The 19,360-nt window shown below is 40.8% G+C and overlaps 1 protein-coding gene across 1 annotated transcript in view; it reads right to left on the bottom strand.

The window, feature by feature from the left end:
• naaladl2 (N-acetylated alpha-linked acidic dipeptidase like 2) overlaps positions 1 to 19,360 on the bottom strand; it is a 1,042,014-nt gene that overhangs the window by 653,459 nt on the left and 369,195 nt on the right. Inside the window, exons 4-5 of the mRNA XM_079650093.1 lie at positions 13,744 to 13,921; positions 12,238 to 12,399 (exon numbers count right to left, since the gene is read on the bottom strand). Coding sequence (XP_079506219.1) covers positions 12,238 to 12,399; positions 13,744 to 13,921 — 340 coding nt within the window. The remainder of the gene's footprint in view (positions 1 to 12,237; positions 12,400 to 13,743; positions 13,922 to 19,360) is intronic.

Below are 19,360 nucleotides of genomic sequence, written 5' to 3'. Positions count from 1 at the left end.
TTGTAAACAAACTAGGCTTGCTTGAGACGCGGCACTCCACTAGCACCCCCCCCCCCCCCCCCCCTAGCACCCCCCCCCCCCCGTTGACATCCGCAGTACAGAGGGCTTCATGGGAGCTTTGAGGGGAGCCAGAAGTTGGAGTACCAAACACCGCTGCCAAAATCTGACTCTGAACTTGAGAGCCCTGCTTATGTATGGCAGTACTTCAACGAAGATGTAACCAACTCCACAGTGAAGTGTCAGTTGTGTACAGCTGTACAATACAAATGCATCTTCTATGCGCAACCATCTGAAGATGAAACACCCGCTGCCGACAGCTAGCACTAGCAGTAATGCTAGCACCAGTGAGCAACGGACCGGCGTCAGCACTGAACAGAGGCAGACGAGCAGCAAGAAAACACGGGTCAACAGTGATGCGGATGATGAGCTACGGGGTTACTGCCAGCGGACACCGCATATCCCCATAATGGATAACCCACTGGAGTGGTGGGCAGAAAACGTGCACCGCTTCCCCCGCTTTCGAGGAGCTAACTGGCTATTCCAGCCACAAGCACCCCGAGTGAGAGGGTTTTTTCCCTGGCAGGCAACACTGTCACCCGAAAGCGGTCAAGCCTCCTTCCCTCACATGTTGATGCGTTGGTGTTCCTCAACGCAAACCAAAAATATGGAAAGGTGGACGTTATCGTGGAGGACAGCGAATAAAGTGTTGCGCAATGCGCTGTTGCGCACTGGATTTACGTGGCATTTATGTAAACAAGAGTTTTTAAAAATAAATATCTCAACCCTTAGTATATGACGTACAATGTGTTGGAGCACAAGCCAAGCACGAATTTAACATAGTGACATCACCATGTTACGGGAAGTGTGGGAGAGAAACTCCTTCTGGAGGGAACTTTGGGATTTTAGCCTTTGCAGACCATTGACATGCACTAATACCTATAGAACACTGTAAATGAAGGGGAAAACCCCAAAAAGCATGATAGGGACTGGGTGGTTTTAATGCAGAACAGGCTTTGACGGTGCGTACACACCTGCGTTGTATAGTCCGGCTGAATTGAACCCTGGTGCGTTTAGCCGCTTGGTGCGGTTCATTTGGGTTGGAGTGAACACAATCCGAGACCTCTGAAGTGAACTAAACAACCGGACTCTGGTCCACTAAAATTGGTGGTCTCGGAGCGCTTGCTTGCAAACTCCGGAGCCGTTCATTGCTGGTGTGAACGCAGTCCGCACCAAAACATAGGAAGCGTAGTATTTACGTGTCACAAGAAGGCAGATATCTTCAAAATCTTTAGCGAAAGAGTCTTTCAAGACATCCACGGTTGTTTAGTTAAAGAGTGAAGCAGAATGAAGTGTTGAACAGTGTTGTGTAAAGTAAAAATTATTCGTCAGCTACATAAAAGTAAGAAAACCTGTCGTCGGTGAAACGCCCCTCCTTACTGCAGAACATCTCTCATTATTTGTTATAATATTTTTTAACGGACGTTGTTTGATGATAATCATATGCGCGGGCCGCTAGAGTTTGTTGCTCTCCAGATTAACAGCAGCATGAGAATAACCTGCCGATGCTCCATGCCGGAGGCTCCGTTAGAAATTGCCAGGATTTGCGTTTTTACCCCCTTAATGTCTGACCAATGGTTGAACAGTATTTCCGTGTACATGACTTGTGTTTAAAGTTTATAGTCCGTTTGCGTTGTGAGTTTTTGCCCGTGTGAACGCAAACCGAACCTTCTGAAAAATGAAACAGTGCGCACCAGAAAACTGACTTTTAGGTGTGAATGCACCCTCAGTCATGATCAGAGTAAAATAAACAGACTGATAGAGTTATGAATCAGTTTTAGGTAATTCAGCATGCTTAAACGATTTAAATCTAATTTGGGTAGATCTGTAGGTGAATACTAAAATAGTTTAAATATGTGTATAATATGCGTAATTTCCTTTAAAATATGATAATTACTATAGAAAAGATTAATACTAGGCAACATAAAGGCGTGCCTAAGTATATTTTCCACTTTTTAAGAGATTAACTACAGGGATTGTGTGTTGGGATTTAAGCCCCGCCAAAATGCAGGTGATCTACACTAAATAATGCCCCTGAATGCATCATTTGTATGCGGATTTGGAGAAATAATCTGCTCCTGTGCAGCTCACACTTTAACATGTAAGCATAAGGATCTAAATATATTTTTCGATATCTGTTTGAAACATTTTACAAATAATTCAACCAACATTACTGTTGACCTTGAAAATAGTTGTATGCTTCTTTATTAGTAGATGGATCTTCACTGGCAAGGAAATTAATATTTGCAACTGAGCAAACTTCATCAACCAATGAAAAAACAAAAAATGTTGTGGATTTTGAAACGAGTTTAGGAAGTCCAAAAATGTGACTAATGTTTCAGTACAAAATATGTCACTTTTAGGGAAAACTCAACTATGTATTTAATAGACATAATAATTATGGGTTGGAAATAACAAATTACCAGAAAATTACATGCTTGCATCATGGCCTCAGATGCCCTCATCCTTTCTCTTTGTTTGAATTCCTTCTTTGACGACTGCTGACCCTTTCCATCTTCATTTGTTTCTCTAAATTCCACTCTCCCAGTAAATGCCTCCTCTTTGTCCCCCCCCACTCTTCCCTCTATCACAATCCCTTAATATCAGCGAGAAATTTCCATGAGAATAAAATATGCCTCCCCTATATTTCAACACCATCACTGGGAATAATTTACATGTAACTGCTGCAAATTGCATAATGTGTCCGTTTGGCTGCTGTCTAACTTAATATGCGGTGGATTTGTATTAATCTCTTCAGCATAATATTGCTATTCACATTCTGATGTAATCGGGAACACCAACACAGTGTTATTGATATGGCTGTCATATTTTCACAGTGTTGTTTTGACAAGGGCTGTTTTTTCCAACTCACACATTCAGGCACAAGGGACAAGAACGCAGCAATACATATCTGCATGCTTGTTAACACATACAATGCCATTCCAAGGTTAATATAACCTTAGAGAATAAAGAAATGTACACTGCCACTGAATGTCACTGTAAGCAAGTAGTAGATAGTGTTATTTAAAAAACCTTGCTGGCATTTAGAAAGTTTAATTTGGCCAGTAAACTCTATATATCTTGTCCCTTGCAAGCCAAGATTCAAGATTAACACTTTATTGTCCAATGTTGTGGGACATTTTGACTGGGATTTGACCAATGTTGCATCAATAAAACACATCCTAAAGAAAGCCGAAAAACAGCTACAGAAACAAATCACAGAGCATAATAGTTAAACAGAAATAGCTGCTCAAGAAGATAAAAAAACAAACATATGCTGCCTCTGGAAAAACACTCAATCATCAATTAATACGTTCGAAAAAACAGGATGCATTTCATACAGTTATGTACCATTAATGAATTTCAAACATAATCTGTAAAAGCCTGTTAAGCCCTTTGTGATGCTGGCAAAAATATGTTGCTGCTGCTAAACGCTAGGCATCACCATAAAGCAACTCAAAAAGTAAAAGTGACCTTCTTTAACATCTCTGAAAAGATTTTCCCATATTAACCAATGGTCTTTTCGATAGGTCTGTATTCCTTTTTTGGGGTTTCTTTGTGTAGGTAGTTGCATTTGTATAATACTTCTGTCACCTGTTAGATGAAGCCATTAGGAGGTGCAGATGTGTAGTTTTCAGTAATTCCACAATGTTGAGAGCTTAGTACTGCCCAATGATGCAAAAACACGTTGCCTATCTCATCTTTAGGTGATTTCTGAACAATAGTTTGGTAAGTTTAAGTAATTTTTCAATTTTCAATTTTATAAATCTACATTTGCAAAAAACTAAGCTAAAACTGGAAGTGTTTTTTGTCATTTTTTTTTTTATTGATCTGAATTAAAACTGGAATCAACCAATATTTTCTCAGTTTTCACTGCAGCATGCTGGACCGTTAAAAGGAAAATACACGGCTTTGTGAAAATGTTTATTGATCATATGTTAGTTCGCCAATATTGAGTTTAGTTGCTTGGTTCTTGTGAACTGAATGCTAATTAGATTTATTGAGGTAAATTGCTAATGCACTGTGGTTGGTTCCAACCAAGCCTATATTTATGGTATTAAATGGTTGCTGCACTCTCGTTTGGAAAAAGGGAGCCGGCCGCCACTGGTGGTCATGCAAGTTCATCGACAAATGGATGATGTGGAAAAGTGCTTGCGCTTTCACAGCGTCACTGCAATCAGTCACTAAAGCAGCTGAGTTATCTGATTAACACTGCTTTAATGAGAAGAGGAAGTAATCAGGGAAATTAGCTGCAGTGACTTGATAGTAAATGAGCTCCTGTAAACAGAAAGATTCTGGGACAGCGTTAGAGCTGTCAGAGCTGCAGGAGACACACTGTACAGCATGGGCTTTTCACAAACCACCTGATGAAAGTCTGGGGTTTATGTTAGATTATCTTCTGTCCTGGTCTTTTTTGTCAAGTATATTATATGATTATGTTTTTATCACTTACAAATGCAGCATATAAGAACTTTTAAATGTTGTAGTTTGACAATGTTTAGCAAAGTTTAGATTTTATTTTTTAATACAATGGGTACAGTACCGATATTTAATAAATCTGTCATGTGTTTTTCAATGTCAAAAGTATCTAGTAACTTTGAGCGTAATTTAATACAGTGGAGTAAAAGTATATTATTTTCCTCCAAAATGTAGTGGAGTAGTAAAAGAAAAGTAAAAAAATAGCATGAATTGGAAATAATTCTGTTAATTATCATAAAAGTACAACAAAATAGGACTGTTAAGCCCGAGAGACCCTGGTACCGGGGCCCGCTCGCAACATTTAGCAGGAAACAGTGTCTGAGGGCATGTTCATTTAATAAACTATAAATGTTTTATATCCATGTAACGGGAAGAAACTCATCTAACTGATCATTTTTATTTTACACCAGATTACCTTTGTTAATTAAACGACATTAATAGGTTTAAATTGTGCACAATGCTTTTGTGTTTTTCCCCTTCAATTCTGAGAAACAACTTGTTTTCTCGGAAATGTGGAGCGCCAAAGAGACTACACTACCCACAATCCTTAGCTATTGTTGTGATGACGCCTGTCCGCTTTGCACAAACCCCGTGATTAATCTTCAAGCTCTGGGATTTGGATGTTGGAGTGGCAGTGTGCCAAGGTTCTGTCCGTGAAGTTTTACAAATCAGATATTAATGTGTAGAAGTAAAACATAATAAATAGTATAGCACTATCCTGTAAAATTATGTAAAAACATGAATACAACTGCATATCTTCAGATGTTATACATACATAAGTGTCCTACACTAATAATACAAAGTTATTATTAGTATGCTGTGTGTACCTTGTGTGCACCGCCTAGTGGTTAAAGCATGTTATTGAATTATTTTTGTTGAATAATGTTTAAGTTGTTCATTCATTGCATAACTACACCGTAGTTGTGTATATGATATGTCAATAAACCTTAGAAAATCTTGAAATCTTGAAAGGGATGTGCAAAATAGCAATTAACAGTTTTCAATTAACTGTTAGTAGAGAATAACGATTAATGAATATACTTTATAGAAATCTGCAGATAAATGTTTATTCTTCTCAAGCACCAACTACTTAAGGGTTGTTTATATTTCAAATCATTAATCAGAATCAGCAAAGTAACTAAAATAAATGTAGTGGAGTAAAAATTCCAGGTTAACCTCTGAATTGTAGTGGAGTAGAATTACAAAGTAACAATGAGCTGTCATGTGGGTATATATTAATGCTGCCCATTATGGATAAAAGCGATTTTCACCCATTTAGTAATTACATGTTTTAAATGTGTACACACTAATGTGTTTCCTATCGCTTAAACCTCCAGGGCTGTACACAGTTTAATACTGTCAACTTCTAATTTTGGGAAAACCGAAAACGTCATTTAGAACTACAATTCCCAGTAGAGACGTGCAATAGAGAACATGTTGCGAAACACAATAGCCAGCATGTGTAGTTCTGGGGGGATGTTCGAGTAGAGTTTTGAATAGTCTGCCGTGGTTTCGTTCCATTTCAAAGAGCTTGACGCTCGGCCACTCCAACATCCAATCCCAGAGCTTGAAGATTAATCACAGGGTTTGTCAACGGGACTGTAGTCCCAAACGATAGCTGGGGATTATGGGTAGTGTAGTGTCTTCGGCCATCCTAAACTCTGAATTTTTTTCGGATATCATATAACACCACATCCCAATGTGCATTGCGGCTAAAACATCCAATCAGCGAACATGAAAACATTCCCAGTTAAACATGCAAAAACAAATTGCTAAATGTAATTTACTTTAGAATAAATAGAATGGTTTTGAATAATAGATGAGAGTAAAATCTACGTCACTTTACAGCCCCGCCCACTTTTGGGGAAACCAACGCTGTCATTTGAATGGCGATCAAGCCTGAAGCCACAGAGTTCTTATTTTACTGTCCTTTCTTCTTAGAGGAAGTACAGAAACACGTAACTCTGGATTTGTTTTAATGTTTGAGGTGCAATAAACGACAGGGCAGCTTTTTGGCATATTATAACTATTATTTTCTGCCTCGCTCATGAGAGTAACAGCTGGCGAAATTACAGCCTCGCCTACTGATTTCAAATGTGTCCTCTAAAATGATATTTATAAATGACTTTTATCATTATTATAAGCAAGACAATAAATGACAAAGAGATGTAGACTCGCGTCGCATATTTTTTTAACTCGAGGCTTGCTTGACTAACATTGATAAAAGACTTGACTTGACTTTGACTTGACTTAAGCTTGAGACAGCTGACTTGAAAGGACTTGAGTTTTTAAAATCAAATGTTTGCGTTTGTTTTTGTATTGAGATATTACATTTAGTTTTTTCGAAACGTGATTGGGTGATTATAGCGCCGTGCGCGCAAACCTGGCAACCCACTAGACGGCAGGAGTGTTAACATGGCAGCGGCTAGCGTTACTCCACAAGTAGTCAAGTTTGGATTCAAGGATTATGTTGTCGATAACGCTAATAAGAAAAGAACAGCGGTATGCAGGTTCTGCAGCATAAAGATCAGAGACAGGACCACCACAACATCCAACTTCATTCGTCACTACAAAAAAACCCACAGAAAAAGGTGCGTGAATGTGTTGTTAGCTAGAAAGCTAACGTTAAGTTGAAGCTAATGTTAGACTTGGTTTCAAATCGATTAAGCATTGCAAAGAGAAGAAAAAACGGTAAATGAACACTAGAACCGCCAAGGGATTCATTTTGACTAACCCTGATACTGACGGGCTGTCAGGAGAGAGAGAGAGAGAGAGAGAGAGAGAGAGAGGAAAAGAGATGCCTCGTTTATTTCCCCTGTTATTATCAGAAGTTAGTTTAAACTTTTGAATAATGTAGTTCATCTACTTTTAGTAGTTTGTTTAACTGTTTTAATGATGTTTTTGTTTGTAGAATCATTCCTTGATTTATTGTACAATGAATCTGAACTTTTTGATCTGTTATGATGATAAACTGAAGCAATTTCTAAATTAAACCAATTAAGTGAGTTTTAAATCGTCCTACTTCGTTTATAATGAAATTATGAAGAGGAACAAATGAAAAGATTTGAAAATGATATATATGGAGGTGCTGACGCTGTTGGCGGTTCTAGTGTTAACAGAACTGTAAATTAAATATGTGCAATGGCAAATGCCATGTATGATTTTCTTACCTGGAATTCTGCCTTTTTGAACAGACTTTTTGAGTCCTAGCTACATTGTCTGCAGTTCTAGGGTTAATATGAATCTAATATGATTGTCATCGGTCTAAATTCGATTTCAAATTATTAACTATGTATGCAATGAAGATCATAGTGTGGGTTGAATCCATTTTCATAACCACTGTCTTTTAACCGATTTAAATGCGGAAACTGGGCTTATTCATCAGAATTTTGTATGACTTGACTTGACTTGCTTGACCTGAGCAATGACTTGACTTGACTTGCTTGACTCTCACCACAGTGACTTGGGACTTGCTTGATACTTGTAGGTCAAGACTTGAGACTTGGTCATGACTTGTACATGTCGGACTTACTGCCACCTCTGAAGATACATTCATAACAAACGTAACATGAGAGAAAATGTGTTTCTAGAAGATATGTAGAAAATAAACGTATTTGAGATACGTTCATAACAAACGTAACGTGGGAGAAAATATGTTTCTTGCTAAACGTAATTGAGAATGCAGTGTAGTTCTGTGGGAACGTAATTTTTAGGAGACAGGGTTGAATTTATGTTTCATCCAATCACAGAGCTTGTTGACTTACTACAAGGTTTGTCGCAAAGTGGACAGGCATCGTCACAACAATAGCTGGGGATTGTGGGTAGTGCAGTCTCTTTGGCGCTCCACATTTCAGAGAAAACAAGTTGTTTCTCAGAATTGAAGGGGAAAAACACAAAAGCATTGTACACAATTTAAACCTATCAATGTCGTTTAATTAACAAAGGTAATCTGGTGTTTTTGAGTTGATGAGTAGTGGAGATATCACTGTCAAATAAATCGACAGTAAGGAGAATACTTATTTCCGGGTGTACAATTCTCCGCTATCCAATGGGAATGGACGCTCACATTGCCTTTAAGAGCTGCCGACATAAACGGGTGCGGTGCTTCCCTGAGCGTCAAATACTGCCGCCGATGGGAATACATTACAATCAGTTGAAAGCTCTTTGCGTCCGTTTATGAAGCTAAAGGAGCCTCGGTGCGTCCCAACTGCACGCCACAGTCACCCTGACCAAGGCGTTGCTCCTGGACGTTTAGGGAGTGATAGTGTGTTGCCAAAAACATATTTTTTAAGAATAGCAAATATAACTTGTGAAGGCCACTGTAGCTCCGCTTCGTCTGAGGAAACAAGCTGTTTGAGTGGTGAGGACTCTCTGGGAGAAGTGGTGCTGTAAAAAGAAGGTGGGGATGGACCACAGCTCCACCTCACTGATTAGTGTCTGAAGCAGCTCAAATTAAAACACAAACATTTCAATTGACTTTTCCAAGGTGTGTCCTAGCGACCGCACCCCCCTACGTTCAACCCACTTTTCAGCTTCTTAATCTGTTTTAAGGTCATGTAGATTTGGTGCACAACATTTTCTCCTTTTTTTGTATTAAGTCCCACAAAGAGTTCACCTGGAAGTCTCCAAGTTCCAGAAGAAACTACAGTTTTTTCACATTAATCCTGACAAAGAGTAAGCATCTAGAGAACATAAGCTGAAGTAAAATAAACTGTTTTTTACTTTAAGGCTTTCGACTGGGCCATGTTCTTGTATTCATATTGTGTTTTCTTACATTATTTAAATATATGTAACACTTCTTAACTCCAGAGAGCTGTTTAGAACAGGAGCAAGTATCCATGACCACTTTGTTAAAAAAGCTTTTGTTGTGAAAAACACTTTGTGGTCATTTCCATAAACCTTTAATTTCTTTCTGCTCCAAATTATGGCTAAGGTGCTGTGGTACTAAAATACTATTATCTTCAAAACGGTGTTGTTCTTTTTCTGTGCACTAGTGACTTCTCCAAAAGAAGATTCTAAAAACACTTTTGTTGTTTAAAGTTTTCGGTTTTGTTTATTCAAATTAAAGACATGAATAAGGCTTTTCAAATGAACAGAGGAGGAGCTCAAATAATGGTGCTATTATCCATGCAAGCCACTTCGGAACAACAAGACATACCATACTTTAGCTTCTTCCTGTCACTTTTTCGTTACATTTTCTATGCTGCACATCTCTTAACATAATAAAAAGCAATAGTGAAACGTTCTTTGCTGGATTTACATTAACAGCTCAGAAAAATCAAGATACAAATGAGTCAGCATCAGCAGAAACTCCTGCAAATGCTACATAGACTTTGAAAAAGCAACATACAGTACCAAGCATATTTCAGCTATGAACAACGCATAATGAGGTAAGAATGGAAGCAAGTTTGAATAGTCAAAGAACGTGTCATTTGTTGAGTTGTTTTCTACAGAAGTTGTAGTTTTATAAAGAGTTTAAGTAGTCATGTTTATAATAAACTCAATGAAGATTTCATTTGGTGTAAAAACTGGACGTGGTTTTGCCCTAAAAAGTAGCCTTCTCTCTGGCAACTTCATTTAGGCCCAATTCCAAACTGCCCCCCTACACCATACCCCCTACACCAGTGTTTCTCAAACTTTTTCATACCAAGGACCACTTAACCAATAAAAAAATGAAAATGGTACAAACAAATGGCAACATGTGTTGCGTTGGGCTATATCATGCAATCGAAAGTGAAACTTAAGCTCACTCCATTGCGGAGATATTCCCGCGAGAGTACGGAAAACTTAAATGTATTTATTTATTTCAAATGTGAAATTTTACCAATATACTCACGGACCACTAGGGGGCGCTCACGGACCACCAGTGGTCCGCGGACCACACTTTGATAAGCACTGCCCTACACATTACCCCTCCGTTTGCACATTCGCATTTGAGTTTTATTATTTATTTTTTTAATCCAAGAGATGCTGATTTGTGTTAGCCATATCATCCATCCTTACTATGGCATTTGCCACTTGATTAACGTACAGGTAAGCCAGTCTGAGATTTCATATTTTCTAACACGCAGTTCACCATGCATGTGTGGTCAACCGCGCCAGCTGCAAATCACCTGCAGGGCTGATTACCTAGTTACTCTTCCAATTTATACAATTCTACTAAAGAAAGCGTATAAAATGTACGTCATGACCAAAGATGTACTGAGTTGTATTGTGCCATACGGGTTCATGCAGTTATGCAAGGTACACCAACATAAGGCATACTCAGTATATGAATACATACATATATGTTTAGCATTTTTAATGTAGGTAGATACTTTTTGACTTGGTCATTTTAAAAGTAGTTCCCAAGCTGAAAAGGTGTGGGCACCCCTGCTCCCCTACATTAAAAAAATGCACGGACCGGTTGTCAATTTTAACTGATTTGAATATTTACTCACCAGCAGGTGGCAACAGAGGCTAATTGTATTTAACAGCCTGAAGAAATACCAATATGCATCCAAAACATATTAACAACGTTTAAAACCAGGATACAATTAAAACAAAAAATTAGGACCACTTTACAAATATTAATATAATATATAATATAGCCTAATATAGGTGGCAACAGTATGTAACAGCCTGAACAAATAATAGAACAATATGCATCCAAAACATATTAACACAGTTTAAAACCAGGATACAATTAAAACAACTTAGGACCACTGTACACATATTGATATAACTGAAATGTCAGGGAGACCCCTGGGCTTGTTTGCGAGCAATAATAACGTCATACCCGGTACCGGTCCGCGGACCGGGGTTGGGGACCCCTGCTCTAGATGATAGGAAAGGGGCTTTGAAATGTCCTTTATAACCTCCTTTAGCTTAGGAAACACTGGACCTCCCTTTACGAAAGGAAAGGAGAAAATGCTGTCCCACAATACCTTTACAACATTTACCATGATACAACATTCGGCCGTTCACAGAAACAGCCAATCGTGATTGAGAAATGCGTATCATGAACTTTACGGTACTTATTAAGCATTTTACAACTTATGCCAAAATTACTTACAACATCCACTGGAGTATCATATATAGGTTGGATAGTGTCAGTGCAGTCGGATTCTCTTGAAGCCCAGTTTTATTTTCCTTCGTCCTTTTGAATTCTCCTAACCTTAACCCTGTGACATTTTACACAAAGGTCAAGGACTAGTGGTTGTTTTTTACCTTGCACATCAGTGCAACACGCAATGCTTAGGTAACCTACTGAAAGCTTGACTTAAGGAGAAAAAACATTCACCTGGAGATAACTCTCAAATGAATATGTTTTTTAAATTAACAAAATTACACAAAACAATAAGTATTGTGAACATGTTTTAGTCACTCAATCAAAAAGAAAATATAGCTCAGTCTGTTTGCAATTATTCTATCCCCTCTCTTCACCACCAGTCAGGAACAATAAAGATAACAGATAAATTGGTTTAGACAATCCATACATTCTGCAACTAATCACATTCAGCACATTAAGCCTTGTTTTGTTCCTGTGTTTCCTATTCAACAGTTTTCTGTGACCACTCAGAACCTGTCTCTCACTGTCAAACCAGATTGAGTTGAAAAAGGGCTTTTGAGTGAATGGATCTGCACAATGTCATACGATCCTGTTTCCACTTTGTGTCCCTATTTCTTATTTAAAATAACACAGAGTCGAGTGCTTAATACCTGTGCAGAGCGTTTATCTTATCGGCTGTGATTCCTTTCAGCAGATCCTCCAGCAGGTCCGAGCTGTCGGCCGGAGGAGAGGGTGGTTTAACGGCAGGTGTGCGTGTAAACCAGCCAATCAGGAGACCCAGGACAAAAAGCCCCACCCCTGCCAGGAAGTACCTATGAAAAAGGGAATAAACAGAAATAGATAAAGAGATTGTGCTGTCAACTTTATATTTTAGTTTGTCTCAGAGGATGCATGGGGTTTGTTTAGTATAAGCTCTAAGAATCCTTGAGTTATTTATTTTTTATTAAACATTCATCGAAAATGAACAATGGTCAATGAATAATGCATGTTATTGACTTAACCTGATTTACGGTACCAAGGTCGGCATGCACGTTTCACTTCCTTTTCCATTTATATATTTGGAAAAGGCCAATATTTAACATTTGTAAAACTGCAAACAATTTTTTACCAATCAATGAAAAAAAAACAGGTTCAATAATTCATCCTATCAAACATCATCATTGTACCTACCGGTATGTCTAATTTATTTCATTATTATGATTCAGAGGAAATTAGGAAAGTTTTGCAGCATCTGGAAACAAGACACTTAATACGATAACCTTCTTCGGACTCTCTGTGCAGTCAATCAATTAACTAAAATGTCCATTTAATTGGTGAACATAAAGTGTATCCTAAGATTGTCTTTCTTTAGGGTGATAGCAGTCAAGAAAAAAGCTGAAAAGCTGGTAATTTAGCCAAATAGTTATGATACCATCATATCACTCCTGCCTTTGGAGCTGAAACAGATTCAGGAGAATAGAGTTAAAGTTTAAGAGTTAAAGCTGGGATGGATGTCCAAGCTTGCATGGGAGCCTACACAAAGGTTGGAAGAGCACATTATATAATTACAATCAGGGCCTCCATAATGATGCATTGCCCTAGCATGACCTGGAAAATAGGTTTAAACATTCTCAATAATCTTGTCTAGTATTTGTAAAGTAGATCAGTATTTCTTACTCTTCCTAAATGTTTTGAGCCATCATACTGTAATTTTTTAGCAGTAAATAAGATCAGATACAATGTTATTGATCCACATTTGGGAAATTCTGGAAATGAGGAACAATAACAATTTCCTGGGATAAAACAAAGCAGGTTTTGGTTACACCTGTTGGTAAAAATGGCATAACCATTTTTCATTCATTAGAATTTCTGACAGTCAATAAGCAGAATAAGAACAGAGATGTGAAATGTCACATTAATATGGTGGCAAGGACTGTAAAGTATTCCACACGGTTCCCTCACAATTCCTTCCAGTCCACTCTTTCAGGCCTATATGTCCTCAAAGTATTAACACGATAAATTGTCCATGTTGGTAGATTTGGTGACACCGGCTATTACTAATGCTACTGTAGCGGATCACTGAAACACATACAAGTCATAAAATCACCTACAGTTTCTGCAGAAGGGAATTTAAGACTTGAGTTCTACAACTGCTACTTCAGCAATCCTTGAATCACCTGAGCAGAAAGCAGTGGATTCTTCGCTGGCCTTTATGGCCCGGAGCCCTGGTAAAGTGGGAGATGTAGTTGGGATCTTCCTGGAGACGTTCGAATCGTCCATGAGGTGAAACGGAGACAGACGGCTGGATGGGTTCCATCAGTTCTGGGTCAGGGTCGGGGCCGGGGTCTGAACAACCTATACGTGTAAAAAATGCTTTACCTACTTTTATGTAGAAAATGAATTACACGAAGTGTGGGGGCAGGCTTGGGGAGTGATGGAATGGATTACATGAGATGGGAAAACATACTCAGGATACATCAAACTGGTAACTGGATTTCCTTATAGTTACATAGAAAAGACGTAATCAGATTACCGTTACATTCTGAAATATTGGGGATTACTAGCAGAATACAATGTTACCAAAATACAAAAAAAGGGCATATTGCATATTTTGTAGAAAGGATCAGATGTTCTCTCTTCTCTGTAAGCTGTTCTGTAGGCTTAAAACTTAACGCTGTGTATTAAACTGAAACGGAGCATTTTCTGTCAGTTTAGATTTTATTTCTGCTTTTTTAAACTGTAGTATTGTGGAGGCTATTTTTATATAACATTAGGAAAAATGATTCTTATTATTACATCATAAGCTTATTGTGCTTATGTGGCTGTGACTTGGAATAAATAGACGTCTTTAGCCTTCAATACAGAGCAGCAAGGTCAGGTGCAGACACTGAAAGAATACAAAGTTATTCGTAAACAGGACATCACTCCGGCCTTGAGCTTTGGGGGAGCTTCGCTCCCACACACAGCTAGGAAGCTGTCACGGTTTGTGAAACAAGCAGGACCCAAATGCAGATACAAACTGAAACTTCCTTTATTTCAAGGCTATGATATATATGTACAATGACAAAAACAGAACACTCACCGCAGAACTAGTCAGGGAACAAGACAGACAGACAACCCAGAACTTAAATACACACAAGACTCAATCACACAACAAGACACAGGTGAGGAGGGAGGAGAAAACACAGGGGCCCAGGTGAACATAATCAGACAATTAGACACACCAGGGAAACTAATCACAAGAGGAAAACACAGGGAAAAGGACCAGACAATAACCCAAAGCAAAAAACATGACATGGAAAACAGCAAAAACACCCAAACCTACAAAACTATAAACGTGACATAACATGAGAATCGTGACATAACCCCCCCCTCAAGGGACGGATTCCAGACGTCCCAAAAAAACAAAAGAGAGAGCAGTCGGCGGAATCCCCAACGCGACAGGACATGGAGTTGGCAGGACCCCCAGCGGAAGAGTAGTTGGCGGGACCTCCAACGTGACAAGACATGGAGTTGGCAGGACCCCCGGCAGAAGAGTAGTCTGCGGGACCTCCAACGGCACAGGACATGGAGTTGGCAGGACCCCCGGCAGAAGAGCAGTCTGCGGGACCTCCAACGGCTCAGGACATGGGGTTGGCAGGACCCCCGACAGAAGAGTAGTCTGCAGGACCTCCAACGGGACCAGACATGAAGTTGGCAGGACCCCCGGCAGAAGAGTAGTCTGCGGGACCTCCAACGGCACAGGACATGGGGTTGGCAGGACGCCCGGCAGAAGAGCAGTCTGCGGGACCTCCAACGGCTCAGGACATGGGGTTGGCAGTACCCCCGGCAGAAGAGTAGTCTGCGGGACCTCCAACGTGAAAAGACATGGAGTTGGCAGGAACCTCGGCAGAAGAGTAGTCTGCGAGACCTCCAACGGCACAGGACATGGGGTTGGCAGGACCCTCGGCAGAAGAGCAGTCTGCGGGACCTCCAACTTGACAAGACATGGAGTTGGCAGGACCCCCGGCAGAAGAGTAGTCTGCGGGACCTCCATTGGCACAGGACATGGGGTTGGCAGGACCCTCGGCAGCGGGGCAGTCTGCGGGACCTCCAACGACACTTGAGTGGGTTGGTTCGCCAACAGAACCCGGGGAGCTGGCGTCGGACGGACAGCCAACAGGAGACAAGGTGCTGGAGTCGGCCGGTATGCCGAAAAGACACGGGGAGCTGGCGTCGGACGGACAGCCAACAGGAGACGAGGTGCTGGAGTCGGCCGGTACGCCGACAGGACTCGAGGAGCTGGCGTCAGCCGATGAGTCAGCAGGTGACGAGGAGCCGGAGTCGGGACCATGGTTACTGGAGCCGGCACTGAAGCCGGGAACATGGCTGTAAGGTCCGGTTCTGGACCCGGAAACTTGGCTGTAAGGTCCGGTTCTGGAGCCGGAAACATGGCTGTAAGGTCCGGTTCTGGAGCCGGAAACATGGCTGTGTGGGCCAGCACTGGACCCAGAAACATGGCTGTAAGGTCCGGTTCTGGAGCCGGCAACATGGCTGTAAGGTCCGGTTCTGGAGCAGGAAACATGGCTGTAAGGTCCGGCTCTGGGGCCGGAAACATGGCTGTAAGGTCCGGTTCTGGAGCCGTAAACATGGCTGTAAGGTCCGGTTCTGGAGCCGGAACCATGGCTCTTGGGGCTTGAGCTGCTAGCTTGGCCTTGCGACTCCTCCTCTTAGCAGCCGCCTGAATACTCCGTGGACCTCCATAAGCCAGACGAGTTCCAGAATATAACTCCTGGACAGGAGCAGGAACTGGGGCAGAAGCATGGGTGGACGGAACCCACCGAGGCGTATGGTACCAGGTTGGGAATTGGGAGGCCGGGAGCTAGCAAGCCTGGGGCTAGAAGGCTCGGTTTCTCTCTAGCCATCTGGCGCGCCTCCGACAACACAGCCTCCCGCTGCTGAACTCCGGGTGCTCTCTTCCATCTATCCGAGCAGTTAGCCAAAAAAAAGGAAAAATGTAATAATTCCGACTCTAACGGATCTGCTGGGCCCATTTCTTGGTCGGTTCGTACTGTCACGGATTGTGAAACAAGCAGGACCCAAATGCATATATAAACTGAAACTTCCTTTATTTCAAGGCTATGATATATATGTACAATGACAAAAACAGAACACTCACCGCAGAACTAGTCAGGGAACAAGACGAACCGACCAAGACAGACAGACAACCCAGAACTTAAATACACACAAGACTCAATCACACAACAAGACACAGGTGAGGAGGGAGGAGAAAACACAGGGGCCCAGGTGAACATAATCAGACAATTAGACACACCAGGGAAACTAATGACAAGAGGAAAACACAGGGAAAAGGACCAGACAATAACCCAAAGGAAAACATGACATGGAAAACAGCAAAAACACCCAAACCTACAAAACTATAAACGTGACATAACATTAGAATCGTGACAGAAGCAGCATTATGAAGATTCCACTATATCTGCAGAAAGCTTCAGAAAAAACAAATGACGTATGATGGCGCCAGAGTAGGGAAGGACTTCTACAGGCCGTCCGAATGCCGATTTGAGGATCGTGTTGCCAAGAGACTCTATCTGAGTCTGTGCACCAACCAAAGATAACCAAGTCTGAAGGCCGCTACACACCAACCTGATCCCAAAGAACGCATACCGAAGGCGTCCCGACTTTTACGTCCGCTACGTCGCCTGCGTCGGCTACGCCGCCCGCCTACGAACACACCGCAAAGACTTCAGTCGACGAGTGGCAATAACTGTCCTTACCAGCAGTCAGCGGTAGTGTGTATTCGTCATTCAAAAGAGGCAACAGCCAATCAGAGTGATTTCTTTGGCCGACTTTCTTTGGCCGATTCAACATGTGTGAAGGTGAGGAGGGAGGTGTGAAAATGTGCCGTAAAGCAACGACGGTGCGGGACACACTAACCTGAGTAGGGCACCGCGAATGCCCGACTGCCTCTGGCGGCCTCTGACTCCCAAAATCGGGTAGGTGTGTCAGGGCCTTAAACCGCGGTATCTCTGCAGCTAGTCTTGACCAATCATAAATGTACGGGCAACGCCCTGTGTAATACAAATGTAGGCACGCACAAGGTTCGAGGCTCTTGTCCGGAAGAAGACTTGCAGATTACAGCTTTGCTGCCTGTGATTTCCATGACGTGACAGAGTTCTTGACCAAATTACTATATATCTTTTGCTCGCTCATAATAAATATTTAAACTTAGAAGTTGTCTGTCTTTGCTGGAATTTTGAACACGACAGTATGTGTTTCAGTTTTGGTGTATAGGCTACTGGCTGAATCTGCTTCATTAAAGGCAGGTTTTCCTATCAATGCAATACATTTTGATCCTGCATATCTTGGTTTCTTCCTTTCTAAGGTAACATTGTGCTGTTGTCTTACATGATAGACTTAAAGGTGGGGTATTTAATTTTGGAGAAACTAGCTCGAGTGCGCTAGAATTTGAAAGTACGCAGCCGAAAAGAATCTGCCTCTTCCTTCAGACTTCCTTACAGAGCCCCTCCTCCAACACACACGAACGCCGCGCACATGACCAATGAGGGCACGAGATAAGTTTGTGCACAGATGGAAGGCTGACAGGCAGGTAGGCCATCCAGTTATTTTAGCCGGGCCGGCTAAAATGATTGGTCGTGCTTTTTACAGCGCTACGGCTTCCACAGATGACATTTTTGTATTGATTTTTTGTCAAAGCATTTAATGTATTCATTGCTATCGTGATGTTAAGAGCATTCCATGGAATATAACAAAAAGTGTTTCTGAAATAAATGACATATCCCACCGTTAAGTAAAAACATGGTATGATATTTATCTTCTCTTGTATTTGTTTGAGTTGCATTTAATATTAACCCTTTAACTGTCAGACCAAGACAAAAGCTATGGAAAAAAAAATTGTTTGCATTTTTTTATCAAATGGGCCACAAATAACCACACCCCATTTACATTTTCTACTGACCACACAGTTTTATTTTTATGAGCCTCTACCAACTGGTCGAGCTGGCCTTTTATGGTAAAAGTGCATTTTCAACAATCATCATATACAGTACAGTATTTGTATGCATCAAACTCAAATAAAACACAAACTGAAATACATTTGTTTCTTTTATGGAAAATGAGCAATATATACAACTATGGGATTAGTTTTGTATCATAAAGATAAAGCAAAAATAAAATACATTTCAAAAATAAAACTATAAGTTGCAAACAAATCATTTGTGTAATAATGTAAACTATGAGTCTTTTTTCTTTGTTTGCAGTTCTGTTTGCTTCTTTCTCAATGATCAGACTTTTGCTCTCGCTCTTCGTACAAGTACGAATCGGGTGACCGTTAGGGGAGTCTCAAAAAACCCACACACGAATGCACAGCGATCCGTGCACAGAAAGCGGTTTGTGTTTTCAGGTTCAGAGGTTTCAATCGGAAAAAAAATATGTGAGGATCAAAAATACATATGTAAAACTTTTTTCTGTATTTGGATTTTATTTACATGCATATGAAACGGAACACATTTGTGTGTGCATTGAAAAACACAAGTGTGGATCCGGAAATACAACTGTGAATCCTTCTGTGTGCATGTGTGTATTATGAGACTGTTCTGAGCCCATATACAGCTCTCTCGTTTGCGCTCCTTCATTTTTTGTTTTCGATTCTGACTCAAACGTCCCAGGTGGGCGGGACTTTCAGGGGTGCATCCCCATTGGCTACTCAGTTTTTGAGTGACAGCCCACTACACCAAAGATCATACAGTGCAACTCATGCAGAAAACTGCGGAG

Source organism: Notothenia rossii (genome assembly GCF_949606895.1).
Source record: "Notothenia rossii genome assembly, chromosome: 1".
NCBI lineage: Eukaryota > Metazoa > Chordata > Actinopteri > Perciformes > Nototheniidae > Notothenia > Notothenia rossii.
The sequence above is the reverse complement of the archived record's forward strand: the minus strand, read 5'-3'. Positions and strand labels throughout refer to the sequence as shown.